This window comes from Capra hircus, chromosome 25, assembly GCF_001704415.2.
Source record: "Capra hircus breed San Clemente chromosome 25, ASM170441v1, whole genome shotgun sequence".
In the NCBI taxonomy this organism is placed as follows: Eukaryota; Metazoa; Chordata; class Mammalia; order Artiodactyla; family Bovidae; genus Capra; species Capra hircus.
In genome coordinates this window covers 25,917,281-25,939,503 of record NC_030832.1, presented here as the reverse complement: position 1 = coordinate 25,939,503, position 22,223 = coordinate 25,917,281, and the positions used below count along the sequence as shown (strand labels likewise).

The 22,223-nt window shown below is 44.8% G+C and overlaps 1 protein-coding gene across 1 annotated transcript; it reads left to right on the top strand.

Annotated features, from left to right (window-relative positions):
* On the top strand, window positions 1,391-21,396 carry LOC102182187 (eukaryotic translation initiation factor 3 subunit C). Its single transcript, XM_005697651.2, has 21 exons — window positions 1,391-1,484; window positions 1,621-1,751; window positions 3,176-3,241; window positions 3,348-3,537; window positions 3,955-4,080; window positions 4,272-4,326; window positions 4,962-5,068; window positions 5,465-5,592; window positions 12,141-12,300; window positions 12,421-12,524; window positions 12,957-13,098; window positions 13,264-13,389; window positions 13,521-13,614; window positions 14,560-14,750; window positions 14,995-15,219; window positions 18,903-19,266; window positions 20,372-20,531; window positions 20,620-20,685; window positions 20,774-20,861; window positions 20,957-21,119; window positions 21,218-21,396. Exons 2-21 carry the CDS (start codon window positions 1,651-1,653, stop codon window positions 21,298-21,300), a joined length of 2,739 nt encoding a protein of 912 aa, XP_005697708.1. The 5' UTR covers window positions 1,391-1,484; window positions 1,621-1,650; the 3' UTR covers window positions 21,301-21,396.

Sequence of the window (22,223 nt, the reverse complement as noted above, 5' to 3'; positions counted from 1 at the left end):
TGCGTTACCATTTACTCTTAGGGCTTCCCAGGCGGCGCTAGTGGTAAAGAACTTTCCTGCCAATGCAGGAGACATAAGAGACTCGGGTTCAAATCTTGGGTTGGGAAGATCCCCTGGAGGAGGGCATGGCAACCCACTCCAGTATTCTTGCCCTGAGAACCCCTGGGACAGAGGAGCCTGATGAGTTACAGTCCATAGGGTAGCAAATAGTCTGAGGTGACTGAAGCGGCTTAATATGTGCATGCACTCCTGGGAACACTCTATGAAGTAGGTTCTATTATGGTCCTTAGTTGGGGCGATTGAACCACAGAGAGGTTAGGGAATCTGCCTAGATTCACACACTAATAAGTGACAAAGCTGGGATTAGAATAACAAAGTCCAATCTGAAGTTTGCTCTAAGCCTGGCTCTAAAACCTTGCAGCATTGAGGTAATGGATATCTTAATTAGCTTGACTGTAATCCTCTCAATCCTCTCACAATGTAAATCAAAATATCAAGTTGTGTACCTTAAAGACAGAATTATTTATTTGATGATTATATCTCAATAAAGCTTAAAAGAAGTTAAAAACAACAACAACAGCAAAAAATCTTGCAGGTCATCAACATCACGTTGGGGCTTTAAAAAATAAACTCCTGACCTTGTACTTCTAATTCCATAGGTGAGGCGTGTGATGGGGAAACAATGGCAACAATGACAGGCTTTAATTTCCTGGGCTCCAAAATCACTGCAGGTGGTGACTGCAGCCATGAAATTAAAAGATGCTTGCTCCTTGGAAGAAAAGCTATGACCAACTTAGACAGCATATTAAAAAGCAGAGACATTACTTTGCTGACAAAGGTCTATCTGGTCAAAGCTATGGTTTTTCCAGTCATTATGTATGGATGTGAGAGTTGGACCATAAGGAAAGCTGAATGCTTAAGAATTAATGCTTTTGAACTGTGGTGTTGGAGAAGACTCTTGAGAGTCCCTTGGACTGCAAGATCCACCCAGTCAATCCTAAAGGAAATCAGTCCTGAATATTCATTGGAAGGACTGATGGCTGAAGCTGAAACTCCAATACTTTGGCCACTTGGTGCGAAGAGCTGACTCATTGGAAAAGACCCTGATTCTGGGAAAGACTGAAGGCAGGAGAAGGGGACGACAGAGGATGAGATGGCTGGATGGCATCACCGACTCGATGGACATGAGTTTGAGCAAGCTCCTGGAGTTGGTGATGGACACGGAAGCCTGGCATGCCGCAGTCCCTGGGGGTCGCAAAGAGTCGGACACAACTAAGCGACTGTACTGATACGCTGTAGGTTCCGGGAATCTCTAGAACGCGTGTTTGGCCAAAATTACTTCAGAGCCTGCGTGGCGCGAGGGCCACTGGGAGTTGTAGTCACACAATACAGTTCGTCGCCGACTCCCGGAAGTGACGTAAGTCCCACCTTCTCGCTGCGTTTCCGCTGCTTTGGTTAAGCAGTGTGACTTGGGAGCTCAGCTGGTACGTACTTTATGGGCCTCGTGCTTGGGAAAGGGGGAGCCGGGTCAGCGTATGTGCGGGGACGGTAAGGGTAGGGGTCTGGAGATGGCGGCCCCGTCCCCTTCTCGGAGCCCATGACTTTCGGTCTCTCCCACAGGTCCGGCCGCAGCCGCTCAGCGCCGTCGCCATGTCGCGGTTTTTTACCACGGGTTCGGACAGTGAGTCTGAGTCGTCCCTGTCCGGGGAGGAACTCGTCACCAAACCTGTCGGGGGTAACTACGGCAAACAGTGAGTGAGGGCCTAGGCCGTGGGGATCACTCAGGGTGGGGGGGCGGAGGTTCAGCAGGCTGTGGAAGGCCTCGTATACGCGAGAGAAAAGGAGAATGGAAGTGGAGGCGGTGAGAGCGGGTTCTAAGGATGTTGAGAGTTTAAGGGACTGAAGCACTGCTGGGGGGAAGATCGTAAAGCTTAGGGTGCTGTGAATCGTGGGAATCCTCCCATCAGGCAAAGGATAGAGTTACGAGAAGAGATTTCCCACTGGCTAAATCTGTTGCACCAGTAAGAAACCCCAAATACTTGCTTGATGTTTGGGAGTTCCTTGATGTGACTCTGAGGTTCTTAAACGTCTATTAGTATTTTCCTGTTGTGGTGTTGTTTGGCTGCTAAGTCCTGTTGGGACTCTTTGCCGCCCCATGGACTGTAGCCCACTGGGCTCCTCTTGTCCATGGGGTTCTCCAGGCGAGAATACTGGCGTGGGTTGCCATTTCCTTCTCTAGGGATCATCCCACCCCAGGGATGGAACCTGCATCTCCTGCATTAGCTGGCAGATTCTTTACCTCTGAGCCCCCGAAGAATCCCCCCTCCTGTTGTTTACCTCCACTTAAATACTCTTCTCCCATCTCTGCAAACTGACATTTTTTTCTCCCTTTGATACATTGAAATGTTGTTCCTCAAACTTCCATCATACATGCCACCTTCGTTATTTTTGTCATATACCTGTGCTTAAGAATATATATACATTATCACTTCAGAGTCTTGTTTTAGCATAAAACTCATTTTTAAAGATGAAGAAAAAGAATCTATATATATCCCTATGAATATAGTTCCATATCTGTGTCACAAGTGGAAAATCACATTACTTGTTATAAAATAGGAAATAATTGGAAAAATTAATACGATGGGAAAAAAAAGGGATACTGTTACCAGCTGAATTCTGTCTGTGGTCTGGTTTTTAATTATTGAAGAAAAATAACTAGAAATGGAGGTGTCAGAGCCATTGAGGCTCTTTCCTTGTCCTCTCCCACTGTGGGAAACATTGCTTTCCAGGACCTAGTTTAGGTACCACCTTTTCCATTCATTCTAGGTAAGGTACCTTTTCTCTTGACTTTTAGTAATTCTTAGTGAGCTGTGTCTTCACATAATTTTTTTGACACAGTAAATAAGCACCTTCGTTTGTTTATGTTTGAGGATGGAGACAGTCATCCTCATCCTTGTATGAGTTACAGCATTTGACAAACACCCTCACTTGAAGTAAGCTAAGAAGATTGAGTTCTATATGATGAGGCCATGAAGAGGAAGAGTAAAACAAGATGGGTGTGGTAGGAGTGGGACTAAGTTATTCACTTTCACCTGCCCTGTTGGAAGAGGAAAAGAGATCATTTGGAAAGAGTGGAGTTAGGAACAGAAGTTAATAGTCTTTTCATTTCAAATAGGCCATTGTTGCTGAGTGAGGATGAAGAAGATACCAAGAGAGTTGTCCGAAGCGCCAAGGATAAAAGGTGAGGCCATGGGGAGGCTGGGTGATGGGGAGTCTCTGGGGCAGTGTTGGGTTTTATGGTTGGTGATGGTGGGCATGTCCAATGTGGTATTGGGCTCTCAAACCAGGTTTGAGGAATTGACCAACCTTATCCGGACCATCCGTAATGCCATGAAGATTCGGGATGTCACCAAGTGCCTGGAAGAGTTTGAGCTCTTGGGAAAAGCATATGGGAAGGCTAAGAGCATTGTGGACAAGGAAGGTGTCCCCCGCTTCTATATCCGGATCCTAGCTGACCTGGAGGACTATCTTAATGAGGTGTGATTCCTGTGGTTGCTGGGGTATCCAGAAGGAGACTGTGGACCTGGAACTTTGTCCTAACCCATATCCAAAGATCATGACTCCTCTCAAGTTGTTTGCCAAATACTCAGTGTTTCCCAGAACGTAAGAAATGGTGGGGCGGGGGGGGAGGCGGGGTGAAGCAAGGAGAGGAACTTTTTTAGGCTAAGAGTTTTAATCATACTTATTCTTGTATTACTTTTTTACTTGTGGTTTTGTACTTTTCACAGCGATACATACATAAAGGGTCGTTAAGCAACATACGTTAATATGTGCCATTATTAAGTAGTACATATGAATGTAGATGGCAGGACTCAACAGTGTGAGGCCTGAAGTTGAGAGAAGACTACTTAATCTCATATCTTCATTGTCTTTCTTCCCTCTTCTTTCCTTCAGCTATGGGAAGATAAAGAAGGGAAGAAGAAGATGAACAAGAATAATGCCAAGGCCCTGAGTACTCTGCGCCAGAAGATCCGAAAATACAACCGAGATTTTGAGTCTCATATTACAAATTACAAGCAGGTAGGGGAGCTAAAGGGAGACTTTTTAAACTGTGGCGACAGTGACCCCCATGACTGACACAAAAAAAGCATTTGCACATCTGAAGTGTGTGACTGGGGAAGGAATCATGATGACAGCTCTGTGGGGTGGAGAGGGTGGGATGGAGTAGTAGCTGGCAGGCATCCTTAATTTTCTCATTTCCGTCTGTCAAGAACCCTGAGCAGTCTGCAGATGAAGATGCTGAGAAGAACGAGGAGGATTCAGAAGGTGAGTGAGAAAACCCTTAATTGCAGTTGGTTAGGAGGTCAAACGGAGAAGGCAATGGCAACCCACTCCAGTACTCTTGCCTGGAAAATCCCATGGGCGGAGGAGCCTGGTAGGCTGCAGTCCATGGGGTCTCTGAGAGTCGGACATGACTGAGCGACTTCACTTTCACTTTTCACTTTCATGCATTGGAGAAGGCAATGGCAACCCACTCCAGTATTCTTGCCTGGAGAATCCCAGGGATGGGGGAGCCTGGTGGGCTCCCGTCTATGGGGTCACATAGAGTCAGACATGACTGAAGCGACTTAGCAGCAGCAGCAGCAGCAGGAGGTCAAAAGGACTATCCTGGTGACTGAGCAGTGAAGACTCTTTCTGCAGTGCAGGAGATTCGGGTTTAATCCCTAGGTGGGAAGATCTGCTGGAGAAGGAAATGGCAACCAACTCTAGTCTTCTTGCCTGGGAAATCCCATGGACAGAGGCGCCTGCCTGGCTGCAGTCCATGGGGTCGCCAAAAGTCTAATTCAATTGAGCACAAAGCACAAGGAGATATAAAATCTGGGGTTTCCTTGGCTTATTGTCTTGGTTGCCATTCACCTCTTCCGCATTCTGTTTTTCTCCTCTCTCCCCTTCCCTACCAGGCTCTTCAGATGAGGATGAGGATGATGATGGAGTCACTGCTGCAGCTTTTTTAAAGAAGAAATCAGAAGTCCCTTCTGGGGAGAGTCGAAAGTTCCTCAAAAAGGAGGTTAGAGCCAGGGTTACACTAAGGGGTGGTTTGCTTGCTGTGGACCATGCTTGGGTCTCTAGGGAGAAGAATAGACTCTCAGGGGCCTAGAGTTCAGGGGGTGGGGATTAGCCGAGTATGGTCTCAGAACAGGTTTCCTTTTTGATTAGAGCACAGAGTGACTTGGAATCAGGAGAACTAGAGTCTGGTCCCAGCTCTGCCTCTGGGGAGCTATGTGTCCCTGGAGCAAGTCACCACTTCTCTCTGGGTCTTGGTGGACCAGTCTAGCTCTCAATGTCCTGATTCAACCACTCATTCTGCTCCTAAGAATCTTTAGAGCACGGGTCAGCAGGGAGAGCAGAGATAACACCAGTCAGTCTTCCCATTGTCTTTCTTCTGATCTTTTTTTCTTTTAAGGATGAAGATGAGGACTCGGAAGATTCAGAAGATTCAGAAGCTTGGGATACAAGTTCCACATCTTCTGATTCAGACTCAGAAGAGGAAGAAGGGAAACAGACTGTGCTGGCCTCAAGATTCCTTAAAAAGTAAGAAAAGTAGTGGTACATCTGGCTACAGGGGAAAGGACAGGAAGCCTTTAAAGTCATCTTGAAACTTGTTACTCCTTCTCTGGAGTCCCGTTTATTTATTTTCCATTTCAGTTTTAATTTCTATTTATTTTTACAGTAAAACATGTTTTATTGAAGTATAGTTGCTATATAGTATATAAGTTACAGGTGTACAGTACAATGATACCTAATTTTTTTTTTTAATTTTTGACTGCACTGGGTCTTCGTTGCTCGTCTGCTTTCTCTAGTTCTGGCGAGCAGGGTCTACTCTCTAGTTGCAGTGTGGGCTTCTGATTGCGATGGCTTCTCTTGCTGCAGAGCATGGGCTCTAGGCACGTGCTGGCTCATTAGTTGTGGTGCACAGGCTTAGTTGCCCTGCAGCTTGTGGAATCTTCCCAGACCAGGGATTAAATCCACGTCCCGGCATTGGCAGGTAGATTCTTAACTACTGGACCAGGAGGGAAGTCCAGTGATCCATAATTTTTAAAAGTTATACTCCCTTTATAGAGTATACAATATTTGCTCTGTTCCTGGTATTATGTGGTATGTCCTTGTAGCTTATTTTGTACCTGGGCAGCAGAGGATGAGATGGTTAGAGAGCATCACCAACTCACTGGAATGTCAGCAAACTCCAGGAGATAGTGGAGGACAGGGGAGCCTAGCATGCTGCAGTGCTTGGGGTCACAGTCGGACATAGTGACTGCGCCACAAAAACAAAGTAGTTTGTACCTCTTATTCCCTTGCTCCTATATTGCCTCTCCCCCTGTGAAGTCCTTTGAGGTTGTAGAGGCTAACAGAGGGATCTCAAAGTCAAGTATGTTAGTTGGCTAAGGTTATGAAGCTAATGTGTCTTGCAGATGGATTTGAAGGCTCCAGTGTCCAGATATTTAGCCGTAGCAATACTCACTGCCTGTGGACTGAGTGTTTTATCTTTCTTTGATGATGATTGTTGTTTACTTGCTAAGTCATATCCAACTCTTTTGCAGCCTTACAGACTGTAGCCTGCCAGGCTTCTCTGTCCATGGGGATTCTCCAGGCAAGAATCCTAGAGTGGGTTGCCATTATCTTTTCCAGGGATTGAACTTGTGTCTCTTGCTTGGCAGGCAGATTCTTTACCTCTGAACTACCAGGGAAGCCGCTTAATAACTGTAATACTGGATAAACTATTTTATATTTCCAGTCTTCAGTTTTCTTATTTGTAAAATGGGGTGGTACTTGACCCTGTCTTAAGGATGCTTGCAAGAATACAGGAGAGCGATACAACCCCGCAGCCCAGGACTGGGGTTGGTGAGTCCTCAGTGATAGTTGCTTCTCTTGTCCCTCTTCCTGAGAACTTAGTATATAGCATGTAGACTGCAGCAGGCCTTCCTGAATTTTACTAGTACTGTTACAGAATGGGAGAGGAGTCTGATTTGAATTCTGGTGTTAGCCCATTCTACTTGCGTTGTTGTCAACTTGCGTGAGTCACTTAACTTTCTTCGATCCTTCTCCTTCCTCCTTTGAATTCAGGGTGATAGCTATCCCTGCGTAGTCTACAGGAGTCAGGTATCAAGCTCAGTGATAACTGGCAGGAATACTGATGCTCTAAGGGTTGCTCTCAAAAGTTGGAGTTACGTTGCTTCAGGTATTAGTGAATTCTGTGACATTGCAAGGATCTTGACATAGCCATTTTACTGAGAAACATTTTTCATTGTGTGCTCCAGGAAGCAACTGTGGTCAGGTTCAGGGAGTGTGGTATATGTCTTTGTGTTTTTTTTAATTCCCAACACTTCTGACACCAATATGTGTCAGTTTTTTTCTCATACCAGTTAGTTCTCCAACTCTCTGGACACCAGGTGGGTTTTCAGTAGTCAATTCAGTTCTGGCACTAACTCCCCAAAGTTAGCACAGACCCCACAAGACTGCTACCACTTTAGATGCCAGTTGTTAAGTTCCAAGTTTGACTCCTATACTTCTGGCCAACCAATTTTAAATTCGGAGAGTTCTCACGGCCCCTTCCTCAGGTTCAATAATTTGCTAGATCAACCCAGAGAACTCAGGAAAGCTCTTTACTTAACTGTTGTTTTTGTTTATTCAGTCGCTAAGTCCTGTCTGACTCTTTGCAACCCTATGGACTGCAGCTCTCCAGTCTTCCCTGTCCTCTGCTATCTCCAGAGTTTGCTCAAGTTCATGTCCGTTGAGTCGGTGATGCTATCCAACCGTCTCATCCTCTGCTGCCCTCTTCTCCTTTTGCCTTCTATCTTTCCCAGCATCAAGGTCTTTACTTACTGTTATCAGCTTGTTATAAGGGATACAACTCAGAAACCTCCAAATGGAAGCACTGCATAGGGCAGGATATGGGAGAAGGGGCATGGAGCTTTGATGTCCTCTCTGAGCACACCATCCTCCTAGCACCTCCGTGGTTCACCAGCCAGGAATGCCTCCATCCAGATTGTCATGTAGGGATTTTTATGGAGGCATCATTATGTGACCATGATTGCTTAAATGGTTGACCATTAATCATGGGCTTCATTTCCAGTCCCTCTCCTGTTTCCCAGTGGTCAGAAGGTGGGGCTGTAAGTTCCAATCCTCTGTACATGCATGGGTCTTTCTGGCAACCAGCCTCCATCCTGAAACCTTTCTCAAAGCCTGTCAAAGCCTCATTAGAACAAAAGATGATCCTATTGCTTGGGAAATTCCAAGAGTTTTAGGAGCTCTGTGCCAGGAACTGAGGACAAAGACCAAATAAATATTTCTTATTATACCACAGTATCGTATTCCTTTCTCAGAGGATTTCCAACCATGCATCAGTTAAGCAAACTCGATCCGCTTAACTTTGTTTTATTAACCATCTCTTAAGTTCGCTTTTACCGTGAAACTCATCTTTTATGCCTGTTGACATCCTATAAAACTGTCACCCTTATTATTGGTTCATAGCTTTTGTATCTCCTTTATGGGTTTGTCTTTCAGTAATTGGATATTGACGTCTCCACTGTTTGGGCCAGTGTGTGTCAATGTACACTTCACCTGTGTGCTGCACAAAGGCACACAGGAGGCAAGTTGGACTCTAAAGTTAAACTTAGGATATCACAAGAAAAGAAAGCTACAAACCGGTATCTTTCTTGAAATTTAAATTTAAAAATCCGCAACAAAAACCAAGAGAGGTTTGACTTTCAAATTATTTTTCAGAATAATTATTTTTAAGATTGTGAAGTGAAAGCCTCTCAGTCATGTCCAACTCGTTGCAACCCCAAGGACTATACAGTCCATGGCATTTTCCAGGCCAGAATACTGGAGTGGGTAGCCTTTCCCTTTTCCAGCGAATCTTCCTGACCCAGAAATCAAACCAGGGTGTCCTGCTTTGCAGGCAGATTCTTTACCAACTGAGCTATAGGGAAGGGCCCCCCTTTTTTTTTAAGATTAATTCTGTCTTTATTAATTTTTCACTTCAGAGATTACCCTGGATACATTTTTTTAAAACCTATGAAAGTTTACTTTGTATACCTAACCTCCCCCCAGACCCCCCCCCCCCGAAAAAAAATTTAAGGTTAGATCTATATAAAATTTCAACGTTAGTGGTCCGGTTAACTATCGAATCCTCAGAGGCATATTGACATTAAGAGCTTTTGGTTTTGTAGTGTTAAAGGATAATTCAGATATACTGTTTTACTTGTACAATGAGGTAGACCAATTTTTAAGATTGATTTCCAAGCGAGGACAAAAGAGAATTTGTATAAGAAAGAGGAACAAAGAAGGGAAAAACCACAGACAGCAGTGGGAATATTGAATTCTGTTTGCACATTTGTGTGTGTGTAAACTCATTAGCTATCTACACCAGCCAGGGTTGATTTTAGTTCTTAATGGATTATCTAGAAACATGACAGGCTGTCCCCTATAATGTCTGCCAGCATCCTTTTTCAACATCTCCATATTAAGCCAGTCTATACCCTTTCCCTCATAAAAATTTCTCAGCTTTCATCCTTGGGTCAAAACAAACACATAAACAGGTTTAATCTCAAGAGCTTTCGTCTCTTTGATGTAATAAGGGTAATAAGGTTGTCTAGCAATATTAAAGCACCTGGATATTAGGTAGTGGGTTTGGGCAGAAAATATGAGGACAGTCACAGATATAAGAAACATTTAGGATCTTTAGTCTGTTTAATTTTCTAATCAGGCTAAGTCTGTCTAGGAGAATGTCAATAAGAATCAGTTGAGTGAACTTTTAATCAAGTGGCTGTTTTCTTAATTGATTTTCCCCAAAATATTTATCCAGGTACAGTAAGTTGTTATTTACTGCACATCTTTATTTATTAACCTTGACTGACCAGTATTTGAAGTCAGTTTTGTTTTGGATTAATTCTTTTTCTTTTTAAAAAATTTTTAGCTGAGACACATGGCTTGGGGGAATCTTAGTTCCCCAGCCAGGGATCAAACCTGTGCACTTAACAGTATAACTCAAGAGTCCTAACCGCTGGATTGTCAGGGAATTCCCTATTTAGGGTTAATTCTTATTTAAAGAATTTTTTAGTTTGGGGCTAAAATTTTAAATTATTTGTTATTTTGGACCATACTGGAGGTAAATTATAAATCACGTGTTTGTGTTTCTGAATTTGTAGTTGGGGTACAAACTGAGGAAATCTACTATGTGTATGTTTAGTGGTTCTAGATAAGAGTTGTGGTAAAGAGGGTAGGGAATGGTCCTTTTCAGTGTAGTTTTGTTGTTTATTCTCTAAGTCATGTTCTGCTCTTTGCAACCCCATGGACTGCAGCACACCAGGCTTCCCATTCTACATTATCTCCCAGCATTTGCTCAAATTCATGTCCATTGAGTTGGTGTTGCTATCTAACCATCTCAATTTCTTGGTTGTGTCTTTAGGTAGAGGTGTATCTGGTAATGTCCTAGAAAAGTAGCTTGTATGTGTTGAATATATACCTGAGAGCAGAAATGTTAGTTTTCTGATCATTTCTAACAAGATTTGAATATACCAAAGTATACTCTGCCATAGAGGAGAGGTCAAGTCAAATTTTAGGTCTTTCAGTTAGAATTTCATAGGGTGAGAGTTCATCATGTTTTTGATGTGTGAATCACAGTATCTTGAGGGTTTAGAGTAAAACTTTAGGCCAAGGAAGATTAAATTCTTTATAAGTATAGACAGCATTGATTTTTAAATAGCATTAGGTTCTGGGCTTCCCAGGTGGCCCATTGTGGTAAAGAATCCCCCTGTCACTGCAGGAGATGTAAGAGACATGGGTTCTCTGGAAGATCCCCTGGAGGAGGGTGCGGCAGCCCATCCCAGTCTTCTTGCCTGGAGAATGCCATGGACAGAGGAGCCTGGTGGGCTGTGGTCCATAGGGTTATAAAGAGTTGGACATGACTGAAGTGACAGCACTCAGGCAGGTCTTTTGATCTCAGAGCTTTGGATATGGATGATGCAGACCAAACAGTTTCAGCTTAATGAACATGCTTTGCATATTTGCAAAGGATTTTACCTATGAAATGAATTTTTATTAGAGAATATTGCAATAGTACAGAAGGAAAACCGGTAAGCTTTTAGAGTTAAGGCACAGGGAGGTCTGGTGGTCAGATGGTTGGGATTTAGCACTCTGACTGCCATGGCCCAGGTTCAGTGCCTGTTGGGGAACCGTCATACCACACACAAGCAGTGCAGCATGGCAGAAAAAAAAAAAAAGGTATGGCATAATTTTTTTGGCCAAGGGAAAGTTTTAATCCAACTGGAAAATTTATAAACTATTACTAAAATGTAGTCAAATCTCTTAAGCATTTAAAATAAAATTTATTTGTAAATGTTTAAATGTATAAAGTTTGAAACAATTTGTCCCTGTCATTTGGCTTATTATAAATATTAAAATTTAATATCTTATTATAAGTATTTGGTTTAATATAAGTATTAAAGTCTGGAGATAGTTTCAGGCGTCAAGTGGGTTAAACCTACTTCGAGGTAGCCAGTATTCTTTCTCTCTTTGGGGCGGCGGTACATTTTGTTGTATTGAGCAGTTTTGTTTTTAAAATTGAGAATTTTTTATTAATCATTCGTCATAAGAGAGGAAAGAAAGGTGGGGGGAAAGCAGCCAGTCTGGGGACAGCAAAAAAAATTTTGCACTTTTTTTCCCTAAGCACTGATTTTAAACTGATTAGCCGGTTGCCTGTAAAAACCTAGTCTGGACAGAGCAACTAGTACCAGAGAACAACTGTGTTGCGTACGGAGCTTGGTTGTGAAGCAGCATGACCGGCTGTTTCTGTGTCTGTGGTAGCCTAGTTAGCATCTCTGTATTCTTAAACCAGGCCAAACCTTTCCCTTCGTAAGAGTTTCTTAGTGTGGTATGGTAACAGACCTTGGCTAGTAGCCTGACAGATGCAGCTGCTTAGTAGCCCTTACTCTGGTGATGGTTATAGTTAACCGTAGGTCATTCTTATAGAGTGTAACTTGGACCCAGGTTTAGGTGGAGAAAAAGAAGTTCGTGGCAGGGAAATGCCTCAGAGGTGGAGAGGGGGCTGATCTTTCATCTTCTCCTGTGTCTCTTTGCAGGGCCCCCACCACAGAGGAGGATAAGAAGGCGGCTGAGAAGAAACGGGAGGACAAAGCCAAGAAGAAGCACGACAGGAAATCCAGGCGCCCGGATGAGGAGGAGGAAGACAATGAGGGTGGCGAGTGGGAGAGAGTCCGAGGTGGCGTGCCCCTCGTTAAGGTGAGGATTTTAAAACTAAAATGAATGGGGAACCAGTCTGAGAGAGCATATGGGTGCTGTCCAGGTCGGATTCGGGAGAAAAGTTAAGGCAGCCTGCTCATGATAACGTGTGTTATCTAGGAGAAGCCAAAAATGTTTGCCAAGGGAACTGAGATCACCCACGCTGTTGTCATCAAGAAACTGAATGAGATCCTACAGGCACGAGGCAAGAAAGGAACTGATCGGTAAGATTCGTGGGCCTGGGCTTTGTGATTACAGGATGAAAGCTCATTTTCTCTTGAGATAATGGAGGTGGAGGTTGGTGGGGAAATAGTGCTCTTTAGTAGAAGGAATGAAGTAGTTGGAATACTCCTGGTCCCTTGTCTGCTAGTTGGGTTCCCTTTGACCTTAAATCAGTCACTTAACCTTTGGGGGCTGTTTCCCCATTTGTAAAATGGGGGTAATGCTCACCTTCTTTAGTTGTTCCGTGACTAAAGAGGATGGTAGTTTGCGTTATTCCTATTTCTGTTTGAAATTTATGAAGGAGAAGCAAGCGTACAGCTGGTGAGGCTGGGGGGTGGGTATTGGAAATAAGGTTGCCTTGCTTATCTGAAGAGGACAAGGTGAGGCTTTTTAATGTGTCTCCTCCTCCTCACCCAATTCTCTCCCTTCTACAGTGCAGCCCAGATTGAGCTGCTGCAGCTGCTGGTTCAGATTGCCTCTGAAAACAACCTAGGAGAGGGCGTCATCGTCAAGATCAAGTTCAACATCATCGCCTCTCTTTATGACTACAACCCCAACCTGGCCACGTACATGAAGGTAAGAGTGATACCGAGCATCCCAGGGTGGAGTTGGTGGGTCGCGGGAAGGGGCCTCGTGTCTCAGGACTCAGTGGCTGAGGAAGGCCCCTGGATTCCTGGGGAAAGGCGCGTGGGAGGCATCTGCTTTTTCCACCTGCACACCTCGGCTGCCTTCTCTTGGCAGCCTGAGATGTGGCAGAAGTGTTTGGACTGCATCAATGAGCTGATGGACATCCTGTTTGCAAACCCTAACATCTTTGTCGGAGAGAACATTCTGGAAGAGAGTGAGAACCTGCATAATGCAGACCAGGTAAAGAGGGGATTTAGCAGCTAACTGGAGGTGTGTGTTGTCTGCTTTGGGAAGGCCCATCGGAGACAGAAGGGTTGAAAGCTAGGACTGGAATCTGGACTAATTTATTTCCTCCTTTGCCTTCTCTTCAGCCACTGCGTGTCCGTGGCTGCATCTTAACTCTGGTGGAACGAATGGATGAAGAATTTACCAAAATAATGCAGAACACTGATCCTCACTCCCAAGGTGAGCCTGAGGCATGGGCATCAGTGGGAGGAAAAGTACAGGGGTTAAAACAAAGGATTGTACTTAGAGTGTTTGGGAAGCCAGCCCTTCCTTACTCCAGCATTCATACCACAGGGCCTCTTTAAGATACTGGACCCCACTCCCACAGCTTGTGATTTAGTAGGTCTGGATGAGGTGTCAGATTTTGCATTGCTAACATGTTCCTAAGTGGTGATGCTGTCTGCAACCTTGAGAACCATTGGGATAAAATCTCTGTCCACTTGACTTGTTTGGCTTGCATGCCTTAGGCTCTAGGATGAAGTATAGGACGTTTACACGGTAAAATGTGAGTGTCCACCCATGCCCACCAAGTAAACTGTGTAACTATGAATGAGAAAGCCTGTGGCTTTCATGCTCGTGAAGCTTACATTTCGGTGCTAAAGAAAGGCAGTTCTACCCAAAAAAATGAACAAGGGACTTCCCTGGTGGTTCAGTGGCTAAGACTCTGCACTCTCAATATAGGAGTTCTGGGTTTAAATTATCAGAGAACTAAATTCCACATGCCACAACTAAGACCCAGAACAACCCAATAAATAAATTTTTTAAATGAACCAGTCAGTTATAGATAGTGTAAAAATTCAGATCAGGACCTGTAACAGAGGATGACACAGGTGGTGGCCGGCTTGAAATAATGCTTGAAGAAGGTAATTAGGGCCCATTTGAGGGGAGAGCCGAATGAGGAGGATGAGGAGTTAAATCGGGAGGAGTTAGCAGAAGAGAGTACCTGACAGAAGGCTTGGAAAGTGAGCTTAACATGTCCCAGGAGAGAATGATGTTCTGAGCACACAATGGGCACACTTTTCTGATGGGTACAGAAAACAGAGAGGTCATTGGATTGATGAGGGACGTATGGTTGGGGAGGCCTGGGTGCCTGGCTAAGCGGAGGGTGGGTGTTCTCCCTGCCAGAGTACGTGGAGCACCTGAAGGATGAGGCCCAGGTATGCGCCATCATTGAGCGTGTGCAGCGCTACCTGGAGGAGAAGGGCACCACTGAAGAGATCTGCCGCGTCTACCTGAGGCGCATTCTCCACACCTACTACAAGTTTGATTACAAGGCCCATCAGCGGCAGCTTACCCCGCCTGAGGGCTCCTCAAAGGTGAGTGCTCGGCCGCCATGTCAGAGGGCAGGGCGTGTGTCCTTTGGTTCTGCACCTCTGTTGGGACTTGATGACCGATCTCCTGTTCCCTGGGGACTGTCAGCTGGAGCAGAGACGGAAATCCTGAGGGACTAGAATGAGGCAGGATGGAGTCTCATCTTTGGTTGCTGAAGCCAGAGCCATTTAAAACCATTATCTTTGCCTCTTCTCCTCCAACAATATCTCCCCACCCCCATCCCTCCAGTCTGAGCAAGATCAGGCCGAAAATGAGGGTGAGGACTCAGCTGTGTTGATGGAGAGACTGTGCAAGTACATCTATGCCAAGGACCGCACAGACCGAATCCGCACGTGCGCCATCCTCTGCCATATCTACCATCACGCCCTGCACTCCCGCTGGTACCAGGCCCGGGACCTCATGCTCATGAGCCACTTGCAGGACAACATTCAGCATGCAGACCCACCAGTCCAGGTAGGATGGCAGGGAGGCGCTCTGGCCCTGGGAAGACCAGGCTGAGCCCCTGTCCTCTCTCTGTGTCCAGGCAGGGTGGCTCAGTCGGATTAGCCTCTTGTCTGGCTGATGCAGATACAGGGAGGCACTTGGTTCTTCCCAGGTGGTAGCATTCTTTGGTTCTCCTGCACGCCGCTTCCCATGTGGCCCAGTGGTAAAGAGTCCGCATGCCAGTGCAGAAGAAAGGGGTTTGATCCTTAGGTTGGGAAGATCCCATCAAGAAGGAAATGGCAACCCACTCTAGTATTTTTGCCTGGAGAATCCAGTGGACAAAGGAGCCTGGAGGGTTTCAGTCCATGGGGTTACAAAGAGTCGGAAACGACTTAGCGGCTGAACAGCTTTGTCAATATTTAGTGTTGTTGGTCTTTTCAGTTTGGGCCATAATAGTTGTTGTCTAATAGCATCTCGTATCAGTTTGTATTTCCCTGATAACTATTGAAATTGACTACTTTTTAAGGTTTATTGGCCTTATATGTTTCTTTCATAAAATGTCTTGTCAACTCCTCCATCCCTTTTTTTAAAGGATTGTTCATCTTATCTTACTGAGTTGTAGAAAATCTTTATATATCCTGGAGATCAGTCCTTTGTCAGATAAATATTTTCCAGATATTTTTTCCAGTCTGTAGTTTTCCTGTTCACTTTTTTAACCATGTGTTTTGAATGTATGTAGTCAAAATATCAGTTTTTTCTCTTATGGTTATTATTTTGGAAATTCTGTCTAAAGAAACCTTTGCTTACTTGTAATTCATAAAGATATTCTTTTTTTATTTTTTGGAAATTCGTATGGTTTTAGCTTTCACATTTAGATCTATGATTTTTGTAAATGGTGTGAAGTCAGGGTCAGACGGTATTCTTTCCTCATTGTATTGCTTTGGTGCTTTTGGAAAACCATATGAAAAACTACATGACCTTGTAGGTGTATTTTTGGACTCTTTATTCTATTCCATTTCTTCATCTTTTTGTCTTTCCTTATGCCAGTCCCATACTGTCTTGATTGCTGTTCTTTTAGAGTAAGTCTTTGAAGTCAAGCCATATGATTCCTCTGACTTTGTTCAAGTTTGAACCTTTCAGTCTGACGTGTTATCTCTTCATTTAATTTCTACAACTTGTCTGCAGTGTCTTGTGGTTTTCACTGCATAGATACTACACATCCTTTAAAAAATTATTCCTGAGAATTATATGATTTTTGATGCTTTTATAAATGTAATTTTTATTTTAAAATTTTATTTTGGCTCTCTTGTGGGATCTCAGTTCCCCAACCAAGGATTAAACCTGGGCCATGGCAGTGCAAGTACCTAACCACTGGACCACCAGGAAACCCCTCTTAATTTCATTTTTTCGTTGTTAACTACAGGTATTTAAAAATACAGCTAATTTTTTTATGTTTGGCCTTGGATCCTGCCATTTTGCTAAATTCACTTTTAGTCTGCTGCTGCTGCTGCTAAGTCACTTCAGTTGTGTCTGACTCTGTACGACCCCACAGACAGCAGCCCACCAGTCTCCCCTGTCCCTGGGATTCTCCAGGCAAGAATACTGGAGTGGATTGCCACTTCCTTCTCTAATGCGTGAAAGTGAAGTCGCTCAGTCATGTCTGCCTCTTCGCGATCCCAGGGACTGCAGCCTACCAGGCTCCTCTGTCCATGCCATTGCCTTCTCCCAGTTTTAGTCTAGCCCTCTATATTCAAGGATTCAAGCAGCTGCAGGTTGAAGACATTGTAGGGGGAAATCCAGAAAGTTCCAAAAAACAATACCAGTTTGCCTTAACTGGTAATATTTACAAAGCACTTATAATTGTATTAGTTGTTATAAGTAATCTAGAGATGATTTAAATTATTTCGGAGGATGTACCATGTATATGGATTTCCCAGGTGGCTCAGTAGTAAAGAATCCACTTGCCGATGCAAGAGACAACGGGTTCGATCCCTCGGTAGGGAAAATCCCCTGGAGGAGGAAATGACAACCCACTCCAGTATTCTTGCCTGGAAAAAATCCCATGGACAGAGGAGCCTGGTGGGCTGTAGTCCATAGAGTTGCAAAGAGTCAGACAACTGAGGTCACACACACTGTAAATATACAGATACTCTGTCATTTCATGTAAGAGACTTGAGCATCTGCAGATTTTGGTGTCTGGGGGGCATCCAGGAACCATCCCCCATGGACACTGAGGGGTAACAGTACTGGGTCTAGTATTTTATAGATTACTTGAGAATTTTTTACTGAATCATGTAATCTGCACATGGGAACAGTTTTATTACTGCACCAGTCTTTATGACTTCTTTGTTTTTAATTTCTTTTACCATATTATAATGATTCAAATATCTAATACTTAGTTAAGTATTAGAAGTGAGATAGTGAATAGAAGTGAGAGCAGCCATCTTGCCTTGTTCCCAGTCTTAGCAAGGAAGCAGTGAACATCTCACCATTTAAAATAATGTTAGCTGTAGTATTTTTGTAGATAGACTTTCTCAGATTGATGAAATTCTCTTCTGATCCTAGCTGGCTGGGAATGTTTGTCCTTAATAGGTGTTGAATTTTGTTAAAATCTTTTCCTGTATCTGTTGAAATAATGCAGTTATTTTGCCATTATTCTGTTTGTATGGTTTAGATTTTTATACCAGCCTTTCTTTCCTGCGATATATCCTACTCGGTCTTGCTGTATTATCTATTTTACATATTGCTGGATTCTGCTTGTTAGTGTTTTTTAAGGCTCTTTGTATTTAAGTTCATGACTGATATTGATGTTTATATTTTTGTTGGTCTTTCCCCCTGCCAAAATCTGTACTTATACTGCCTACAATAGTCCCTATCTTAATTATTGACAAGTCTATCTTTTCAGTTGCCTAAGCCAGAAACCAGTCATCCTTGATTCTTGTTTTTCTCTCATATTGCACATCTGAGTCCCCAGGCATTTGTGTTGAAAATCCGTATCTGATCACTTACTATCACTTCCACTCCTGCCCTCTGGTCTAAGCCACTGTTAGCTTCCTGGTCTCTCTTTCTGCTTCTGCCCTTATATCTCCTCAGGCTGTTCTTAATACAGCAGCCAGGGTAATCCTGTTAATAAAGTCAAATTATATCACTTTATTTGCTCAAAACTTTCTGGTAGTTTATCATCTTAAAATCTTCAACATGGCTTACGAGGTCCTATACTTGCCCAGTTTCTGATCACATCTTTTACCAGCTCTAGCCATATGGAACTCCTTGTTCCTTGAATATGTCTGGCACAATTCTTCCACAAGGCCTTTGCATTTGCTTTTCCTTTTTTCTAAAATATTCTTCTTCCCCCAGATACTTGCATGACTTGCTCTTTTTCTGTTAGGTCTTTATTTTTAACATCACCTTCAAAATGAGGCCTTCCCTAGTTATCCTACATAAAATTGCGAGTTCCCACCACTGCTCCCACCACACAAACTCCCTTCTTAACGCCTCTGCTTTATTTTTCTCCTTAGCATGAATCACCACCTGTGTATTATGGCTATTTTGTCCTCCACGCCCCTGTTTCTAGAGTGTAAACTCCATGGAAGGGGAGGACTTGGTCTGTTTTGCTGTCTGTCCTAGCCCACAGCACAGTCCTTGATGTCTGTTGTATGTGTGACCATTGCCTTGTGGCCGTCACCTCTGAGTGCGTCGCCCTTTACTCCTAGATCCTATACAACCGCACCATGGTGCAGCTGGGCATCTGTGCCTTCCGCCAAGGCCTGACCAAGGATGCGCACAACGCCCTACTGGACATCCAGTCAAGCGGCCGGGCCAAGGAGCTTCTGGGCCAGGGCCTGCTGCTGCGCAGCCTGCAGGAGCGCAACCAGGAGCAAGAGAAGGTGGAGCGGCGCCGGCAGGTGCCCTTCCACTTGCACATAAACCTGGAGCTGCTGGAGTGTGTTTACCTGGTGTCGGCCATGCTCCTAGAGATCCCCTACATGGCTGCCCACGAGAGCGACGCCCGCCGACGCATGATCAGCAAGCAGTTCCATCACCAGCTGCGGGTGGGCGAGCGGCAGCCCTTGCTGGGTGAGTGGGGGCTCTGGCGCAGCAGACTCTGCTTGTTTGTTCCTTCACTACTTGTGATCAGAGGATTGAGACGCTAAAGGGAGTAACTTTCCCTCAGGATGGTTTAAACTTTCTGTGACCTGATGCCAACAATGTTTTTAAACTAGTGTAGATTTACATGGTACTGCTTGATGCTAGATGTTTTATAAATAATAATTTTTTTCATTAGTAATAACCCTGTGATGTAGATAGTATTTTGACCCCCTTTTTCCTGATTAAGAAACTGAGGCACAAAAGTTAAGTGACTTTACCCAGGGTAAACACAGCTGATATGTGTTTCTCTGACATTTTCTTCTTTCATGCATGTTTTTCAGTTAATTAACTAGATCCAGGGCGTTAAGAGTCTAGCATTGGCTCCTTTGATTACTTTGAAAGATCCAGTCACTCAGTCCAGAGGTTTTTGCGATTTCACTGGGAAAAGAATTTGAATTGCGTCCTTCCTGTGAGGCTGGTGCATGGAAGGACTTGGTGAATGAGCCAGGCTTACCGCCCACAGCCACGCCCCCTCACACATTTGCCCTCTGCCCATACGTGTGTGGTCATACTAAGTGCACGTGCACTTGAGGCAGATTTTGTTTGCGCTCTGGAGTGGTGCTGTGTTTTTTTTCTAATTGGAAAATTTCCAGTGAAAATCTGTGTGTACAGCATCTCTTAGGGCTTCTTGGTTCATTCCCTACCTCTCTCTACTACTACCTGCAGTGAAACTAAAAGTAGAGAACACTTGAGATGTTGGACTTATTTTTAGGTTAGTGAATCTTGCAAGAATCTGACAAAATCTGTGGACTCTTTCCTAGGAAAAGGTACATAAGGGTGCACACAGCAATTTGTCAACGTTTTCAGGGAACTGACCAATCCCCTGAGGCACGTCATGGACTAATTTAATCTAAATAAATTTATTCTGATACTAAGTGACTTGTACAGTCTTATGGCCACTTAACCGAGAGCAGGAGAGTCTCAGTCTGGCTGTTGACTCTCCTGGCCTGGGTTCCTCCTTAAACAGTGCTTGTGGGTACAGGATCCCTTGTCCCAAGTTTCCCTAGTTCCTGCCTCATTCCGAATCTTTCAGGCCCCCCCGAGTCCATGAGGGAACATGTTGTTGCTGCCTCTAAGGCCATGAAGATGGGCGACTGGAAGACCTGCCACAGTTTTATCATCAATGAGAAGATGAATGGCAAAGTGTGGGACCTTTTCCCGGAGGCCGACAAAGTCAGAACCATGCTGGTTAGGTGAGCCGAGAGTGAGATCCTGATGGGGGAGAAAAACCGGTTGGTCTTCTCTCTGACAGTCTCCCCCTTTTCTTCCTGCTCCCCACAGGAAGATCCAGGAGGAGTCACTGCGGACCTACCTGTTCACCTATAGCAGTGTCTACGACTCCATCAGGTAGGATGGGCCCTGGGCAGACACAGGAGCCCCAGGTTGTGGTCACGGGTTCTCATTGCTCCCCGCTCTGGGCCTTCTTTCTCCCTAGCATGGAGACGCTGTCCGACATGTTTGAGCTGGACCTGCCCACGGTACACTCCATCATCAGCAAGATGATCATTAATGAGGAGTTGATGGTGAGAGCCAGGGGTGGCGCCAGGGCAGGTGGTGTCATGGAGAGTTCGGCATGGAGGAGGCTGCTCTGACCCTTGCTCTGCCTCCCTCCTGTCAGGCCTCCCTGGACCAGCCGACACAGACCGTGGTGATGCACCGCACGGAACCCACCGCCCAGCAGAACCTGGCCCTGCAGCTGGCCGAGAAGCTGGGCAGCCTGGTGGAGAACAACGAGCGGGTGTTTGACCACAAGCAGGGTACCTATGGTGGCTACTTCCGAGGTGAGTGCTCCCACCCCCTGTTGGCTCTCAGGATCTTGGCCCCCTTCCTGCCCCTCCATTGGCTCTCACCACCTCCCCTCCCCATCTCTCTCCTGCAGACCAGAAAGACGGCTACCGGAAAAATGAGGGCTACATGCGCCGAGGTGGCTACCGCCAGCAGCAGTCTCAGACGGCCTACTGATGGCTTGATTTCTGTCCCCAGTGCCCTAGACCATTCACCCTTTAGGTCCAACCACACTGCATTAAAGGTCTGTCATTAAAGGTCTGTTTAGAGTTACTGCAGTTCCTGGTTGTCTGCATGTTGCCAGAGGTTGGCGCATGTGTTAGATGCATTTATTTGCTAATTATGTTTCTAAGTTTCTATCACGTGACAGGCACAGGGCTCAGGATTCAGGGTAGACTTGGGCATATTCCTGACTTCACGAGCTTGCTACTCTTTGACATTTGGCAAAAAATTGTAAAAACATAAGTTATAACAGGGTTTAGTTTGTTTTTTTGAAGGTGGTGGAAGTATTGAATAAGATGTGATTATGGGCCATAAAGGGGCTTCCCTGGTGGCTCAGTAAAGAATCCGTCTGCAGTGCGGGAGACCCGGGTTCAGTCCCTGGGTTGGGAAGATCCCCTGGAGGAGGGCATGGTGACCCAATCCATAATTCTTGCCTGGAGAATCCCCATGGACAGAGGAGCCTGGCAGGCTACAGTTCATAGGATCACAAACAGTCAGACACGACTGAGCAACTAAGCACAGCACAGCATAATGGGGCATAAACGGCAGGGACAGCATAATGGAGGCAATAGTAATGAACATTTCAGGTGGATGGGTGGCGGGTCACAAGGCAGGGAAATGAAGAGTCTAAATCTGTGTGAGGATAAATGTAATAGGCCTGTTATCAATTTAGTCTTTGTGTTCAGAAATACAGGAGTAGGGATGCAGAGTGGGCTTTATAATGAGGTTGGTTTTATAAATGTTGAATTTGAAGTACCTTTGGGACATAAGCAAGGCAGTTGGAGATTAAGTGTTTGCAATGTATATTAATCAGACTATAGGCTAAGGCTGCTGTAACAAAGGGACTCCAAAACAGTGATTCAAAGAAAATAGTTTAC